Source organism: Natator depressus, chromosome 7 (assembly GCF_965152275.1).
Source record: "Natator depressus isolate rNatDep1 chromosome 7, rNatDep2.hap1, whole genome shotgun sequence".
NCBI lineage: Eukaryota > Metazoa > Chordata > Testudines > Cheloniidae > Natator > Natator depressus.
In genome coordinates, this window is record NC_134240.1 from 90,271,742 (window position 1) to 90,290,390 (window position 18,649).

The 18,649-nt window shown below is 42.3% G+C and overlaps 1 protein-coding gene and 1 long non-coding RNA gene across 2 annotated transcripts in view; both read right to left on the minus strand.

The window, feature by feature from the left end:
* LOC141991652 (uncharacterized) overlaps positions 1 to 15,883 on the minus strand; it is a 106,423-nt gene extending 90,540 nt beyond the window's left edge. Inside the window, exon 1 of the long non-coding RNA XR_012640423.1 lies at positions 15,816 to 15,883. This is a non-coding gene — a long non-coding RNA (uncharacterized LOC141991652). The remainder of the gene's footprint in view (positions 1 to 15,815) is intronic.
* Positions 12,451 to 17,529, minus strand: CH25H (cholesterol 25-hydroxylase). The gene is made up of 2 exons (XM_074959984.1): positions 17,234 to 17,529; positions 12,451 to 13,876 (listed from the first exon to the last, which is right to left on the minus strand). Exon 2 carries the CDS (start codon positions 13,798 to 13,800, stop codon positions 12,913 to 12,915), a length of 888 nt encoding a protein of 295 aa, XP_074816085.1. The 5' UTR covers positions 13,801 to 13,876; positions 17,234 to 17,529; the 3' UTR covers positions 12,451 to 12,912.
* Positions 17,530 to 18,649: the final 1,120 nt, after the last annotated feature.

The following is an 18,649-nucleotide window of genomic DNA, read 5'->3' on the forward strand; positions in this document are numbered from 1 at the left end:
TCCTGAGGTCCTTATATGGAATGTGGAAGCTGAAGAAAAAATGTTCATGGACCAGAATGTGTGAATACACTGTACACTTAGAAGAATTCTCATCAGGTGACAGAAATGTCTTTTTGGTGAAGGCCTCGGAGATAAAGGCAGTGAACTACGTTTATGGAAATATGATTTCCTGCACACATGGCCAGCTGCATAAGTCTGAAGCTTGGAACACATCTAATTTTGGCTTAGTAAAATGAATACTCCCTCCATTTTTTAAGTTATTATAATTGTAGGGAAGGTGACTCACCCAGATGACATAACAAGCAGGCATTAAGGGGACAATGTACATGCCATCGACTGAGCAGGATCCTCACAAATTCTCTTCAGGATTCTCTTCAGTCAGAATTCTGACTGAAACCCAGTTTAGGAGCCTTAAAATGCAAAGGCAGCGAAACAAGTGGACACTTTGTATATGCATTGTGGTGTTGCTGCATGATATGTCAGCATTTTTATTCAACTTCCACATTCCACGTAAGGATCTCAGGAAACATTTGAAATCTGGGGAGACTTTCCGGATCAAGAAAGTAGTGACGGTCGCTGAAAATACAGCACGTGTTGTACTGAACAAAAATTACCCAGGCGCAGAGTTTCTGTACATGTGAAATCATGGTGCATTAATTGTATTTGTATTTTGTAAGTGAAAATAAACAGCTTCTTCAGAGGTGGGAAAATGTAGACCTGAGCCAATTTTTTTTTTTAAATAAAAATGCAGTTTCATCCAAATCAAAATATTTTGTAAACAATTCCATTTTAGAAGCTTCTATTTTGGTTAAAAAAAATTCAAATGAAAATACTTGCTTAATTTCAAATTGACGTTTCATTTCAATTTTCGAAAGCTGACCAAAATTTAATATTTTATTTTTTGTTCCTTTTCTCGCCTCTCCCCCCCTACTTTTTTCCTCTTTGTAAAAGAGAGTAAAAACAGAAGAGGGAGAGAAAGTGGAGTGGGGGAGGAAGTTTTCTTCATTTCCCCCCTGCACCCCTCCACACATTTTCTCCCTTTTTAATTTTCTCCCACCTTTTCTAGTGACTTCCACCATATATCACCAAAATCATCAATATTTTTCTGCTAGCTGATTTTATGGTCCCGGGACAGTGACCCCAAGCTAGGCTAGGCTTTGCTAAATGTGAGGAGAGGCAGAGGCAAACCAAGACAAAAGGGATCATTTTAAATTTTTTGATCTCTATAAGGGAAACCCAAAATTGTACCAGAGCATAAATAATATAATAATGAACTGTATGTTACCAGAAGCTTGTAACACACTACTTCGCAGGCTTGTACACACTACTTGTACACACTACTCTTCCTTACTTTGTGCAGTTAACACCAAAGGCATCATTACTAACAAGAACAAAAGAAATTACTCAAGTTATCCATTATCTCTTCAGAGAAGAATCAACTCTTGGTCTCCTTGGTTGTAAGTCCAGCTCCATTCTTGCTGTTCTAGTCTTTGCTCCTCTTTGACTTGATGTGATCCTTAGATTCAGTGTTCCTGTGGCTCTCTCTTTTTTCACCAAGTTTCTCTACAAGTAGAGTTAAGAACATAAGAATGGCCATACTGGGTCAGACCAATGGTCCATCTAGCCCAGTAACCCATCTTCCGACAGTGGCCAATGCCAGGTGCTTCAGAGGGAATGAACAGAGAACAGGCAATCATCAAGTGATCCATCCCCAGTCATCCACATCCAGCTTCCGGCAAACAGAGGCTAAGAACACTCAGAGCATAGTGTTGCATACCTGCCCATCCTGACTACTAGCCATTGATGGACCAGGAACTTATCTAGTCTTTTTTTAAACCCTGTTATAGTTTTGGCCTTCACAACATCCTCTGGCAAAGAGTTCCACAAGTTGACTGTGCATTGTGTGAAGAAGTACTTCCTTTTGTTTGTTTTAAACCTACTGCCTATTAATTTAATTGGGTGACCCCTAGTTCTTGTGTTATGTGAAGGAGTAAATAACATTTCCTTATTTACTTTCTCCACACCAGTCAAGATTTTATAAATCTCTATCATATCCCCCATTAGTCATCTCTTTTCCAAGCTGAACAGTCCCCATCTTTTTAATCTCTCCTCATATGGAAGCTGTTCCATACCCCTAATTATTTTTGTTGCCCCTCTCTGTACCTTTTCCAATTCCAATATATCATTTTGAAATGGGGTGACCAGATCTGAACGCAAGATGTGGGCATACCCTGGATTTATAAAAAGGCATTATGATATTTTCTGTCTTATTATCTATCCCTTTCCTAATGGTTTCTAACATTCTGTTAGTTTCTTCACCTTGTGATCGATCCCCACTTGGCCATTAAGAACTTTAAAACTGTATTGCATCAACAGATATTCACACAGTCATTTTCTCTGTTCATTTACTGTAGGTTGTTGGCAGTTGGACTTTTCATTTACTGTTTTCAGGATCTATTTTAATCTAACACAGCTTTTCAATCAATTCCCTTTTTCACCAATTTTTTTTTCATTTGTTTTTTCCCTTGATACTCTATCTCCAGTACGTCTGTAGATTTTATTTCCCTCTACTACTTCCCTTCTCCAATAGTGTCTGTTCACATGCCCGGTTCTATTTTTTTTACTGCTTCTTTTTTCCTCTTTCTCACTTCCCTGTCCCCTACTCTTATTCTCCTCCTCTTCTTCTTTCATTTTTCACCTCAGCTTTTACCTCAGTTCCGGTTCATCCACTAGCTCAGCACCTAAATCCTTCTTCTCTCACAGCTTCTTCCAACTGCCTCTCCTTCTCTGCTGACATCTTCAGAACCACTCTCTCAGCTTAAGCTACTCTCCCATTTGCTGTTCCTTTCCCAGGACAGTATTCCATACTGCTTAATCACAGCTGCAGTTCCTAATAGCATCTCAATAACTCACCGCTACAACAGGTGTTAGTGCTGGGGCCAGGGTTACTACACGAGTAGTATACCTTCATATACCTTCAGTATAAGGTATCATAAAATCTATGAAGTAAGTTGCATGAACTGAACTTAGAAAAGACTAAACCAGCAGACAAAGGGGGGTAGCATCATAGTTCTCAACCATGATGACTATGTTAATGAGGCCAACCAACAACTCTCCAACACCACCTATTATAAAGAACTCAGAGAAGACCCAACATGCCAGTTCTTCCAAGAATTTAAGGATGTCATCAAATCCTTCCCCAGACAACTCCAAGAAAAACTCTACAACCTCATCCCCCACAAGCCCACCCCAGGGACCTTCTACATGCTTCCCAAGATACACAAACAAGGAAACCCAGGAAGACCCATCATATTTGGCCATGGCACTCTTACTGAAGGAACAGCAGGACTCACAGAAGCCATCCTCAAATCACTCACCACACAAAGGGCCAGCTTTCTCCAGGACACAACCAACTTCCTCCAGAAACTCCTTAACATTAACAACCTCCCTATATATCCGCATCCCTCAGAATGACTGGATCACTCCCTGACTCAAATATCTACAAGACAATGGACAGCACTCAGATATCCACTACAAACACATCACCAAATGGATCCATTTACTCTTCACCCATAAAAATTTTACATTCAGCAACAAATACTTTGTACAAATTATGGGAACAGCCATGGGTACTGGGATGGCTCCCCAGTATGCCAACCTCTTCATGTGCCATCTTGAGGAAGAATTTCTGGACAAAAGCATCATAAAACCAATGATAAACCTAAGAAACATCAATTATATATTCATCCTCTGGACAGAAAACCCAGACTCCTCAGATTTCCACCACAACTTCAACAACCAGCACCTATCCATCAAACTCTGTTTAGAACACTCCCGTACCAGCATCAACTTCCTGGATCAGCTTCAACAATAGTACCCTACAGACAACTATATAGAAGAAACGCCAAATTCACCACCCTTACCTTCACAAATTTAAACACACTAAGAAATCTGTTATCTACAGCCAGTCACTCAGATACCACAAAATATGCTCAGAGGAAAAAATCTGGGATATACACCTTAACACACTTAAAACCACCTTCACCAAACAAGGACACTCCACCAGAGAAGTAGATTGTAATCATGGAATGGGCCACCCAAATACCCCAAGAGAACCTGCTTCAATACAGAAAAAAAAGCCCACCAACTGCACACCCCCTAGTTGATACTTACCACCCCATACAGGAACCTATACAAGGTTTCATTAAACAACTACAACCCATAGTTGTGATGGGGACCACATCCTGAAAGAACTTTCCTGAACCCCTTGTTCTGGCCTTCAGATAACAACCACACCTTGCCAAGCTCATCATCAGAAGCAAGGTTCCCACAGACCAGACCCTGCCATAAAAACAGATGCAAAACTTCCAGAAATATCTCCATTGCTATGACACACCTTTCAAGATTAATGGGTCCTCCTACATCACTCGTTGTGATAGGCATGTGCACTAAGTGCCCCAATAACAACTATGTGGGTGAAACCAAACAATCACTATGTTCTTGAATGAACTTACATACAAAAATGATAAAAAGGGAAAAACCACCATATCACCTGTGGGTTAATATTTTTCACAAAACAATCACTATATATTTGACCTCTCAGTCTTCATCCTCAAAGGAAGCCTGCACAAAACCCTCAAAAGATGAGCCTAGGAGCTTAAATTCATAACTTTGCTAGACACCAAAAATCATGGTTTTAATAAAGACACTGGATTTATGGCTTATTATAACAATCTATAACCCACTAACCCACCTTTTTTGTCCTATGACTGCAAAGATGTTAACTGGGTACTTCACCTTAAATGGTCTCTTGCAATATGTGTTAATTTATGCTAAACAATTTGTTCCACCTTGTAGCTAATGGTGACACTCTGAGTACTTTTCCCAGACCTGGAGATCTTGGTGTAGCTCAAAAGCATGTCTTTCACCAACAGAAGTAGGTCCAATAAAATATATTACTTCTCCCACATTGTCTCTCTAATATGTATGCATCTATTTTTAGCTATGGTCTAGCTTTTACCCTGTTTATTCAGTGTCTTTATTTTTGTAAGTGTCCTGTGTTGGGACAGAGGAAGCGTGCAGAGATGTCTCCCATGTTGCCATAGGATAATTCAGAGTTCTAGATTCTGACATTCAGGTTTATGGTCATTGTAGACTGGTGTATCAACTAACAGATGCCTTTGCATGGCTTTAGGCAAAGGAAGGGTGAATCCAAACTGCTATTTCTGCCCTGCTTTGTCTGTTTTTGTTAATATAACAACAGGCTCATAGGAAACCAAAATGTAATCAGTCCTTGTGTCAAGGAAAACCAAGTGGAGATAAAAGGTTAACGTGCAACCAAATGCATTCTTTTTTCTCCATATATCCATTCAGTGAATTAGTGAATGATTCTTCTCAATTTCCATCTTTTACATTTTGGGTCTATACAATTGGGCTCAGGTTGTCCCACCTACCATTTATGTAGCAACCGATATCTGCTGTACTCAAAGACCCACACCTGAAAAGGTGGCTATTTTCTAAAGGTAATAGTTCTTTTCTTATTAATTGTGTGTTTAATATATACTTACTTATAGACATGCTGGCCAGAATAGGTGTACCTCAGGGGACTCGATTGGGACTGAGATCCTAGCCCCATTGAATTCAGTGTGAGTTTTGCCATTGACCAGCAAGCCAGGACTTCACCTGGGAATTCTGGAGACCTGAGTTATATTTTTATCAATATCACCAATCTCCACTGTGACCTTGGGCAAATACTTTCATTTCTCCCCATCTCTAAAGAGGATGATGATACTTATGCACCCTGGCATAGGTTTTGAAATCTATTTAATAAAAGCAATAATAAATATTTGTTACAACTAAAGTGAATTCCATGAGACTACTCTGTTTGTGCATGTGTTCTGTATTACCTGTGCAGCTTCTTAGTAATTAATATATTTCTTTCCCTTCTCATTTAATGAGTAACTATTTTCTCCCCACTTCTGTCTATAATTTACTGCGTTCTTTTGCAGTTAAAATGAGTTTCCTGTAGGAAATCTACTCCCTTATTGTTATATAAAACTTCTTTGTCTGAGCATTTATTCTGGATATTAATATTGAACCCTTGTATATTTCAAGACCACTTTAAAAATGTCTCTGACTATCCTTATTATCTACCATTATTGGGTAATAGAGTTTTCCTCTCAAACCAGGTGAAGTCTCATGAGCTGCTGCATCTACCTCAGCATGCATCATTTTGGACTGCTCCAATACAGTGGACTTAGGGAATCAGGATCTCACTAGTCAGGGCTGTAAGGTCTTCTCTCTTTCTTGCTTTGCACAAGTAGTTCTTTTTGAGAAGTATAGGTCTTGAAGGCATTCACCTCACCCAACCAGGTGAGAAGAGCGGTCAATAGGACCTATCCATTGCTACTGTCTGTAATACCCCCAGAGAGAAGTAGGAATACAGCTCTGGATGGGGACTCTGACCATATTTTTATTTATTTTAGTAAAAGGACACCTACCCAGATGGAATCTAGCTCTTGTTGCTGCCATTGGCACTTGGCAAAGGGGTTACTTAAGGAAAAGGAAAGCAGGCAAGAGCATTAACTTTTTTAATTTGACGCTGCAGGAATTTGTATTTCACTTGGGGCAAAAATACAACCTTAGTTTGTATTCTTACCCAATCTCAGAGACTGGGACTGGGCTTGATTAGCGGGTGTAAGGCCTCCAAAAAATTCCAAGAGCTGCTACAGGAAGTGGTATTGACTATTCAGGATGTGGCACTTTTCCCTCTCAGGGTATGTCTGCAATGCAATCAAGGATTGCTGTTCCTTAGACACACTGAAGAGAGTAACTGCAGTATAGCTGCAACAGCTGGGCGGCAGCATGGGCTAACCTTCCAAGTATGTACCCTAGGCAGGATTGTATTTGGGAGGTTACCAGGTGACACTGCCCCTGCTGCTGGTACTAGGGCTAGTGCTCTCTTCGGTGTGCCTAAGGAGCAGCAATCCTTGATTGCATTGTAGATGTACCCTGAGAGGGAAAAGTACAATATCGTCAATAGTCAGCATGGGCTGCAATCACACCTCTTGACTCCAGTGTTGACATACCTTGAGTCTGTGACAATACCTTGGCATAGTGCTGAAGGCAACACCAACAGCACAGTGCCCTCTTTTGCGGGGGAGAGAGATAGTTAAAAGCCTGACATCTGTAGCTCTTAAATATTCCATGGCACGTTTTGCCAGAGTTAGGAGGGTTAGCTCCAGGGTCCTGGACAAATTTCAGTTGAGGTAACACACTTGGCTTACATAAGTGTGGTACCTGTAATTCCAATTGTATGTGTATTCTTCACTGCCTGGGCTGCACTGCTGTGTAATGGTGCCACTAACTGCTTGGTTCTGGGGTGGAGAGAGTGATTCCTGTTTGATTGCTTAATGGATCTGTGAATGGATGAACAGGCCCTTTATGTTTTAAGGGGCAAGTGATCTGAGATCAAGTCACCTCTCCATGATGTTCATGGGAGAAAAAAAAACATTGACCCTGTAAAAACAACGAGGAGTCCGGTGGCACCTTAAAGACTAACATTTATTTGGGCATAAGCTTTGAGAGTAAAAAACCCACTTCTTCAGATGCATGGAGTGAAAATTACAGATACAGGCATAAATATATATTGGCACATGAAGAGAAGGGAGTTACCTTACAAGTGGAGAACCAATGTTGAAGGCCAATTCAGTCAGGGTAGACGTAGTCCACTCCCAATAATAGATGAGGAGGCGTCAATACCAAGAGAGGAAAAATTGCTTTTGTACTGAGCCAACCACTCCCAGTCCCTATTCAAGCCCAACTTGGTGGTGTTAAGTTTGCAAATGAATTGTAGCTCAGCAGTTTCTTAGAAGTCTGTTTTTGGAGGGTTTTTTTGTTGAAGTATGGCTACTTTTAAATCTGTTATTGAGCATCCAGGAACATTGAAGTGTTATCCTACTGGCTTTTGTATGTTACCATTCCTGATGTCTGATTTGCATTTATCAGACATCCATTTATCCTTTAACATAGAGACTGTCCGGTTTGGCCAATGTACATGGCAGAGGGGCATTGCTGGCACATGATGGCATATATAACATTAGTAGATGTGCAAGTGAATGAGCCTCTGATGGTGTGGCTGGTGTGCTTGGGTCCTATGATGGTGTCATTAGAGTAGACATGGGGACAGAGAAGACAACGGGGTTTGTTGCAGGGATTGGTTCCTGGGTTAGTGTTTCTGTGGTGTGATGTGTAGTTGCTGGTGAGTATTTGCTTCAGGTTGGGGGGCTGCCTGAGGATTGGCCTGCCTCCCAAGGCTTGTGAGAGTGGGGGATCATTTTCCAGGATAGGTTGTAGATCGTTGATGATATGCTGGAGAAGTTTTAGCTGGGGGCTGTATGTGATGGCCAATGGTGTTCTGTTATTTTCCTTGTTGGGCCTGCCCTGTAGTAGGTGATTTCTGGGTACCGGTCTTGCTCTGTCAATCTGTTTCCTCACTTCCCCAGGTGAGTATTGCAGTTTTAAGAATGCTTGATAGAGATCTTCTAGGTGTTTGTCTCTGTCTGAGGGATTGGAGCAAATGCGGTTGTATCTTAAGGCTTGGCTGTAGACAATGGATAGTGTGATGTGTCCTGGATGGAAGCTGGAGGCATGTAGGTAAGTAGAGCGGTCAGTAGGTTTCCGGTATAGCGTGGTGTTTATGTGACCATCGCTTATTTGCACTGTAGTGTCCAGAAAGTGGATCTCTTGTGTGGACTGGTCCAGGCTGAGGTTGATGGTGGGGTGGAAATCATTGAAATCCAGGTGGAATTCTTCAAGGGCCTCCTTCCCGTCGGTCCACATGATGAAGATGTCATCAGTGTAGCATAAGTAGAGGATGGGTGCTAGAGGATGGGTGCTAGGGGATGAGAGCTGAGGAAGCATTGTTCTAAGTCAGCCATAAAAATGTTGGCATACTGTGGGGCCATGCGGGTACCCACAGCAGTGCCGCTGACTTGAAGGTATAGGTTGTCCCCAAATCTGAAATGGTTGTAGGTGAGGACAAAGTCACAAAGCTCAGCCACCAGTCACAAGTGCAAACAGATGGATTTTAAAAATAAAATGTAGAAGCTATTTGAAGTTGCTCTGAGGTTTGGAATTGTGAAGATGGCTCAACAGACAGAGGCCCAGTGGGGTGTGAGAAATGACTATCCGATGGCCATCCTCTCCACTGGTGGTAGCATAAAGGCTGATCACTTAGCATTTGCCTAGAATACTTTGCTTAACACCCCTACTCTTGCAGCTCAATAATAGGGTTGCCAACTTTATAATCCCTGAAAACCAAACACCCCGGCCCCCTGCCCCACCTGCCTTCCCCGTCCATTGCTCACTTTCTGCCCCCACCCCCGTCACTCGCTCTCCCATCCCCCAGGATTCACCTGCTGCCTGCAGAGCTGGGCTGGGAGGAGCTGATGCAGAGCCTGCCTCCCTGCCCAATCAGGGCACAGCAGGAGTCAGTCCCCTGAGTGAGGGGCCAGGGTGGGGAAATCAGGGCACAGTGGGGGGTCCCCGTAGCGAGGGGCTGGGGGGCACAGCAAGCCAGGGGGGCAGACAGGATCCCCCCTTGTCCCCCTCCAGACGGCACCAGTACCTACTCTGGAGCCCGGTCCACGAGCCAGTCAGCTCTCTTCAGCAGAATGGAGGGTGGGAAGAGCAGCGGCTGCTAAACAGAGCTGCTCCTCCAAGCTCCAGCAGCAACTGCTGCTCTTCCCATCCCCAAGTAGCAGAGGCCAGTTACAGCTTTTAGCAGCTGACTGGATACTGCCAGGTTCCCTATTTGACCAGATGTTCCACTCAAAAACCAGACACCTGGCGACCCTAACCAAGTGGGCAAAACACAGCACCTCCACTATCAGAGACCTCACTGAACTCTAGCATTAACTCAGTATTAATTCAAAGAGAGCACTTACAGAATTACCAGTCTCATTTCCTGTAGCATCTGTTCATAGGTTTCTGTTTTTATTTTTAAACAGAGATACTATCCAAGTATTGGCTTGGCTTAACCTTGTTTAGCACGGAGATCTGACAAGATCACATCATCATATGTCCAGTATAATACCGAACTCCCATTGAAGCCACTGAACATCACCACTAGAAGTTAAGAATTTGGCCATCTGAAGTCAGTGGAAATTTTTCCTGAGTTTAAGAGTAGAGCTTTGAGCCATGGGTTACTTCAAAGCTGATATACTGGTTAAAGAGAAATCAGAGTTTATAATTTGTCTCTCATTTGCCATAAAAGAGAACACTTCCTCTCCTTGCCCTGCACCCCACAATATTTAAGATTATTATAATCAGGCAGATTAGATGGGTCTTTATTTCTGCTTAGTTAGTGAACACATCAGCTGGTTATATTCTTTTAAAAAAATCTAAGCTTATTTAGTCCCTTTTAAAAACAAAAATGTGATTTTAGGTTAACATCTTTTCAGGGTAACAAAACTGTCATGTTTCATAGATTTTTATATGGAGATATTTCATGAGCAAAACAATCGCCCTAAGCAACTACTAAGAACGTCATATGGCTTCCCTCCAAGCCTTCCGCCCCTCCCCCAAATATTTCCAAAAGTGTGCTGCCACCTTTACCATACAACCTGACAGTCTCAAACAGCAACAAAGGCCTTTATTCCAGGTTGGGTTTACTAGAAATCCAGAGCAGGAGCTTTTCAGGATTTGCAGTCAGAGGACCAATGCTCTCCTACTTCACTAATAGAACTCCCAGTGAAGTCACTAGGGATTTTGCTGAGAGAGGAGCATGGGATCTGCCCCAGACTTGTATGTTTACATTCTTCTATGAGCCTTTTATTTCCGGACTATCCTGACAATGTTATCGATAACTATGTTCTGTGACAGGGTCAGACTGGCCAGACTGCTACAGGAGAGTGCCGGAGGGAAGGTATATTAGCCTCAGGATAAGCAGGTCCCTCTTCCCCTGGTAACTGAGCTGGGGTTATTCCAGGTTAATTAGGACACCTGGAGCCAATTAAGAATCTTCCAGAACAGGTTAAAAGCCTTCCCCAGACAGTCGGGGGGTGATAGACGTTGTGGGAGTGGAGGCGAGCTGAGCAGTGCGGAAGCTGACAAGGATCAGGGAAGAACCCCACAGGTATAGAGATTGGGGAGAAACCCTACCCTAAACAGGAGCTAGGGACCCTTCCAGGTCCAAAGACCTGAAGAAAAGGACCCTTCTAGAGGGGAGAGACTGAGCTGTGCATTTGCTGTGGTGCTGTCACGCCCAGAAGGGTTACCAGAGACTAGGGGTTATTCTTTCCCCGGCAGGAGGGTCGGGAGGAACCCCGCTCAGGCAAAGTGGGGACAATAAGCCAAGGGGTGTGGGGAAGTAACCCAGGGAAGCTAGCAGCTTTTCCTGGGAACTGGCAGCATGAGGCTGCTACTTGTAGGGTCCCTGGGTTGGGGCCCAGAGTAGAGGGTGGGACCACCCCCTCCTGCCTTTTCCTCTCACTGGATGTCCGCCAAGGAGGCCAGAAGCCTCAGTGAAGCAGTGAGGGCCTAGCAGGCCCAGAAACGGGAAGGCTGCTTGGAGACAGAATTTCCCCACCAACTATAAACCGGGGGAAAATTCTGAGACACAAGACCTGATCCTGACCCACCACTAGAAGGAAGCGCGGGACCCACCAAGGCAGAGAAGAAGCCCTGTTACAGCTCTTACAAGCCTTAAAGCTTGTTGTGCTTCAACCAATGCCAAGATTCATGAAAAAATTAATGAAAAAATTCCTCAGTTTTGTGGGAATTCCAGTCTGATTCCTAGCCAGGTTTTTGCAAGTCAACAACAAGTAATTTGGTTGGAGGACAGTTACAGGAATTTCAAGTCAGACGCCTATGAAAGGGTCATTCTACTCTCACGTATATCATAATACAGTGGAAATTATTCAAACTCAAAATCAATATGAGTGGAATTTGGCCCAGATTTTTAGACCGAATTCTACCTTTCTTTGTATCATCAAAAACTGAAAATTATTAAATAAACTCTCTTGACTAGTGCTTTATTTTGGAGGACAAGCAAACTGTCCTATTCTGATATTCAGCATATGTATTTGTCTACATGAACCTAAATATTTTAATAAGAAAACTCCTACCTCTGAAATCGAAACAAACCCCAAACTGTGCAGACAGAATCAGAGAGACAAGGTGGGTGAGGTAATATCTTTTCCTGGACCAACTTCCGCTGGTGAGAGAGACAAGCTTTCAAGCTCTTCAACAGGACATTGTACCAATAGAAGATATTACCTCGGCCCCTCTTGTCTCTCTAAGATCCTCGGACCAACAACAATACTGCATATAGACAGAATCATACATTTTCTGAGGACTAAGGACCAAAATATAAGAAAGCAAAACGTAGTTTTAAACAAATATAAAGATTTATTTTCCACTTAAAAAAATAGAGAGTATACTGGGGTATGCAATATAAAGATCCAAATTATTGCAAAGAACAAACAGAATCAGATTAGACATTTAATGCCATCCAGCAGCAACCTTTTTTAAATAAGATATTTTCTTGGAATTCTTAATGCACACTATGTGCATTGGTTCTATTCATATCACAAGTCATCCTATAACAGTAAGAAAATATTTGTCTCTGTATGTATAAAACACAGTAACACAATATGCTTTATAAAAGCTGGCATAGTCAAAGGAAAGAAGGCAGTGAGTGTTTCTTAATGCTTTCCTTATAATGTGACATTGTTTCCAAACACGTAGTAACAGACCTTACATATGCAATTCCATAAATATATATACAAACATTAAATTAGATTTGTTATAAATGATTTCACATTTTATATCTGTGCTCGGGAAAAAATTATACTCTTCTTTTAATTTATTAGCTGTACAAAATTAGCTAGGTAACAGACGAATTCCCTGTTATTGTTGTGAATGTGCGTGAGCAAGTGATCCAAACAGTCTGTCCCAGTGGGTGAAGTAAGGAGCATAGTTACATCTGAACTTCAGGTGATGGAGATCGTGATGCGGAGCTCCTCCATACAGGCCAAATGGTATCAGTCTGTTTGTTGACCATGGAAGTTCATAGCCTGAATGATCCTCCACTGACAGCCAGATATTAACAAGGAAGAAAATCATTTCTGTCAAAGGATGGCATTTCAGCAACACTGGATTTATGGCAGCAAAAAATCCCAGTGAAAGTAACTCCCAAACACTTGAGTACTGTGTGGTAAGAGCAAACGTAGATACATGCTTATGATGAACCTTGTGAAAAGTCTTGTAGAGCCAAGGCACTTTATGATGAAGCAAATGCCACAGAAAATACTGGAAGTCAAAGAGAAGCAGGCAAACAGTTACATCCAGCAAGACCCTCGGCAGCTCTGGAGCCATTGCTGGTAAATCCACTGGTCTCCAGTACCAATGAGCAACTGTCACTGGGAAGATAAAGACAACGTGATGATAGACACATTGAACCATACAAGGTACCATCATTTCCAGAGTTGGATAAATTAGAGGCTGGATTTTGTATTTTCTCACGGCTGGTACTTTAGTGCTTAAGAAGTCCAGTGCAATGTAAGGAAGACAGAAAGTCATGTAAGCTGTAAACGAAAACAGCACTGGAAAGTAAGGTGACTGGATCAGTGGCTCCTTTGCCATGACAAAGTCCCAGAAAGGCTGCAGAGTGACTGGGTCTAGCCTCTTTTCCATTCCGTAGCTGGGCAGCTCTCTGTGAAGCACGCTGCAGTTCATGTTGATGCTGGCTGAGGCTGCTGTGGTTGTGCTGCTTTTGTAAGACTTTACCCCACCCATTTAGTGACATCACGCCAAATATGGTCACAAGCACTCCAGAAGGAAATCCCTCTCAATCCAGAAGCAACAAAGTGCCCTACAGAGTCAGAGCAGGTAGATCTGTATCATTAGCCCACCTATACTGGAGACTAATTTTGTAAATTGATGACTAGTTACAGGGCAAGGCAATCATTAATATACTAAAAAACCCTCACTGTATTATATGAATGGTAAGTAGAAACAAACTAGTGTGATATCCCTGAACACTAGAAACAGGAGAAAAGGTTGGAGTAGGATTTTCTGTGCTGCTTCACCCCGTACATTTTCAAGAACTGTCATTTTACCATTTTGTAAATCAAAGCAATGGTAGCTCTGCCTCAACACCCGTAGCTACACATTAATCAGGTCAAAGTGTTGTATTTTTCTATAATTCATACTAAAAGATTTACCTGAATTTAAACCCCACATATGACCCCCAAACTCTTTTGAGATGAGAAGGGTAGAAATCGGAACCCAGGTCCACACACATTTTGCAAACAGCCGTTATAGGGCAGGGTTCCCCCACCCTGGATCCTTCTCTGTAAACAGTCCTTACACACTCCCCTGCCAAGGACACCACCATGAGCTTTAGCTTTACCATATGCTATATACAAGTCTTTGTCCCTATCAGTATGAGGCTTTTACCTTCTGCCCAGACACAGGGCTTGGTTTCCCTGGCCTTTCCTTCCAGCCTTACCTACCCCACCCCCTTCCCTTTTCACTGTCCTCTGCTGACAAGCTGAATCACTTTAACTGGTTAATCACCTTGTGCTCAATCAATTATCTTCTCAATTTGTCCCATGTGGGGATGTTTAAAAAGTGCACAAAGCGGCGAGTCTGACTTAGGCTACTCACTCCTAATCTCCATAATGGGCACAATCAACCCCCTAAATCAGAACAGCACCAAGCTGTGGAGCTGAATTTCTGCCTTTGGCCCACATCTGTCTAGTTCACAGCGCATATTCAGGTTGTGATCCTGGACCCACTGAAGTAAGTGACATTGACTTAGGCTGGGTGCAAAATTGGGCCCTTGGTTATTTTATTTAAATACATCATCTCACATCAAACTGAGGTGTTTTTGTCAGTCCACATCAAATAGTACAACATTAACGCACACTAGGGAACTTTTAGTGCACACCAGCAGGGTCCACACGGGCCAGTTAGCACACAACACATTAGTGCACACTAGAATTTACACCCCTCTGGTGTAGACTAATGCACCATGTGGACAAGCCCCAAGGTTTTGGTGTCCATGTAAAGCAAACTGAAAAACATTTCAGTTACTGAGCACACTATTGAAATAAATACTTTCATACCCTCTCTGTATTTAACTCGTCATTATACACCTAGCTTTTTTCACTCAGTTCATGATGCTGCCAAAGCTTCCATATGCTACAGGATTGCAAATTGGTACCTCACAAAAATCAGAGGGTCTTGCTATAGAGATTAGGTAGAAAACCCCATATATTGGAATGAGGCCCTGCAGATGAATACCCACAGAATGCCCACAAGTGCATGACTCCAAAACTCTCTCCCAGTCCCAGCGGTGAGGCTCACAATGTGGAGCTCCTCTGCACAACCCTAACAGCTTGATGAGGGAAATTCAGACCCTGAAAGATCCGCCATCAAGAACAAAATGTTAACAATGAAGAAAATTCTGTATTTGATTTTTTCCCCCAGAATATTTTGATAGGGACCCAAGATCAGCGTTCAAAGCAGAGTGCGTCAAAATTCCATCCTACTGTCCTCAGTTTTGGGGATACATCAGAGGGCAGATCCCAATGCACATTAAGCCCCTTACCAGAAAAGGGAGTTGGGGAGCAGGGTAGGCAAGCTCTGTAGGAAAGCAGCTGGAGAGGAGAGTCATTCAAGGCTTGCCTAAGCTACAGATACTACAACAAAGGAGGGTAAAGGCTTCCCTGTCTTTTATTTTAGAACAAGCCACTAAGCATGATGCAAAAGGGGAAGATAACTGGGGTCCTTACATAAAGACTCACCTCCAAGAAGCTGTGTGAAACAAGCTGTATAATCCCTGTGGTTGAGGTCTGTAAAAACAGCATGTGCTAATAGCTGATGGGTTTGTTCTGAGGTTGTTCAGAAAGCCCCTTTGAGATAACAAGAACTAGATGCAGAGTATTATTTATGAGTGCAGCTGCACCACCTTGTGGCCAAAACCAGATTTCAAATGGCTTTATCAATGACATAAGGTTAAGTGGTTTTAAGATAAAAGCTTGTATCAAACAGACTTAGTTATAATGGCTATTTTGGAAGTAAAGATTTGCTTTATGCTGTTATCGGTGAATAATAAAACATTAAAAGTAGTTTCTAATTCAGATGAATTTTCATGAACTGCTGGGACTCAAAGCTGCCAGCAAAATAAATTGTTTCCTCAAAGTTTAACTTAGTCCCAATAACTAATTAAAAAACAAACAAACAAACCCACACATTGATGTAACTTAGATCACAATCCAAGATTTACTTAGTCCTTCAATTCAGTAATGGCAAAATTATTTACGCTGTCTATGGCTGAAACTAACAGCTTTAATATCAGATAAGTATTTATGTTTTGCAAGGTGCTGAGTATAGGACATACCTTTTTTATTCCTGTGGTTTTTTGTTTTTTTTTTAAATACACTCCTACATGCCTTCAGAGGACCAGGAGAAGAAGATAAATCCAAATTCATCTTGCAGACAGCTTCACTGAAAGCTCTAGCCCACAATTCTAATCAGAAGCTTTTTGGCCCAGATGTTTTAAAGGGTGTGGACAAAACACATCCTTTTGTATACACAAAACACTTGATGTGGGCACACACATTGGAGTCTGCAAATACTGGACTTATGCATATGCTTCACGTTGCATGTCTATTTTTTTTAAATGTAGGCCTGGGTATCTATTGATTGATTAACTGTGTCTCTAGTCTCTTGCTTTCTTGATCCTGATCACCTCATTAGACTATAAGCCTAACTCAGACTTGGTCTACACGTAAAAGTTTTACCAGTATGACTATTTCAGTTGTGGGAGGGGGGAGGAGTTGACTTTTACTAAAACAGGTACACTGATACAAGCCCTAATGTGGATGCACTTATACCAGTTGAGTTATTCTCCTGCACATACAGGAATCACCTTTATACAGATATTACTGCATCCACATTAGGAGGGGTTGCACCACTTCAACTATACTAGTATAGCTGAAATGGCACAACCTTCTACTGTCTTCAAGTCCTCAATAGAAGGAATACCGTGTTCCCTTTGCTCCCATACTGGTGCATTTTTATGTTGTTCCAAGTTGTTTTTTACCCCCAACCCTCAAGTGTCCTAATATTATACAAGTGGTATATGAAAAACAAACAACCTTCCATTTCCAATGGAAAAAGTTTCTTGCAACATCAGAAATTCTTTGTAGAGAAAACTCACCTAAAGCGTCAAAGATGGTAAGACGACACTGATGGACGTATAAGGACACTCTTTATGGATGCCTGTAACATGACTTCCGCTGCAAGTGATAATGTGGACACTACCTGGAAAGTGAAAAGGAGGGTGACCCAGAAAAACATCATGCAGAACAACAGAGAAAAGTGAAATCCATCAACATGACACTCAGAAGCCCGAACATATCAGCAGAAGACTGAAATAAATGGTGGAAACTAGTGGATGCCCTATGCACCTCAGGGTGCAGGATGCTAAAGAAAGAAGTGTAATAAGCCAGCAGATGGCAGCTATGAGAATCAACAGTTGGGAGGAGCACCATCTTGGCAGGAATGTGTGCATAGGGGGTGGGGGGAAGAGCCTTGGTGGAAGGACTGTGTTATTCTGGCTGCGAGTGTGTGTGAACCCAAGGAACAGGACTGTGATGGACACTGCAAGACTGGGGCTGGAGGTGAACACCAGGCCCGCCAACGGGGGGGAAGGGGGGGCAATTGAGCACCTCCAGAGGTGGAGAAAGGAATTATGCCATTGGGATTTTTTTTTTCCTTTTACTGTTTCACTGTTGCTGTTGAATTCTCTTAAGTCCCCCATACCCGTTTAGTCTGTTGCTCTGAACCCATTTCCATGCCGAATAGTCTTTTATATAAATGGTCTTAGAACTCGTGTTTAGGTTTTTGTGTCGGGGCTTCAGGCTCCACGTAAGCAAAGGGTGGTCCCCTGCACAACCCAAAGAGAAATAGGTGCAGGCACGTGCTACCTTAGGACAGGAGTTCCCAGACATTTGCTTTATCCAAAGGGGCAATAAGGTAGTAGTCTGCCGTAGAGGAATTGCCAGGGTGTTACCAGGGGCTTGTCTCCGATCCGCAGAGGGCTCCCCAGAGCAAGCTAATCTTGCTAACCCTTGGAAGGACACGGATACAGCCTTCTGCTCAAAGATGGACAACACAAGCAGTAATTCTTCAAAAACAAAATAATATTTATTTAGAAGAAATGAGTAGTTAACAGTGTATCTAATAAAGCAAGAAAGAATACATAAAACACAGTAAAACACAATAGAATTACATTTGAAGAGTCATATAATAAAGCAGAGAAACAAAGTTTAAAAAAACAACAACACAGAATACACAGGACATACAGACCATATAGCAGTTACACTGTAATAGACATATACAGACCGTGCATACGCAAAGGCCTTAGTGTTAATGTTATAATCCGATAGTGTTGTTTAATTTAATGTAGTATGCATGACCTTTACATGCACGTAAAAGAGACTATTTCAATGTTACAGATTTAATTAAATCCTTTGCTTAACACTAACATCCTGTGAGCGGTGAACAGCCGGTCATGCGGGATGGGTGGGGTGGATCTCACTCAGAAACAGGCATCCAGCTTTACTGACAGGCA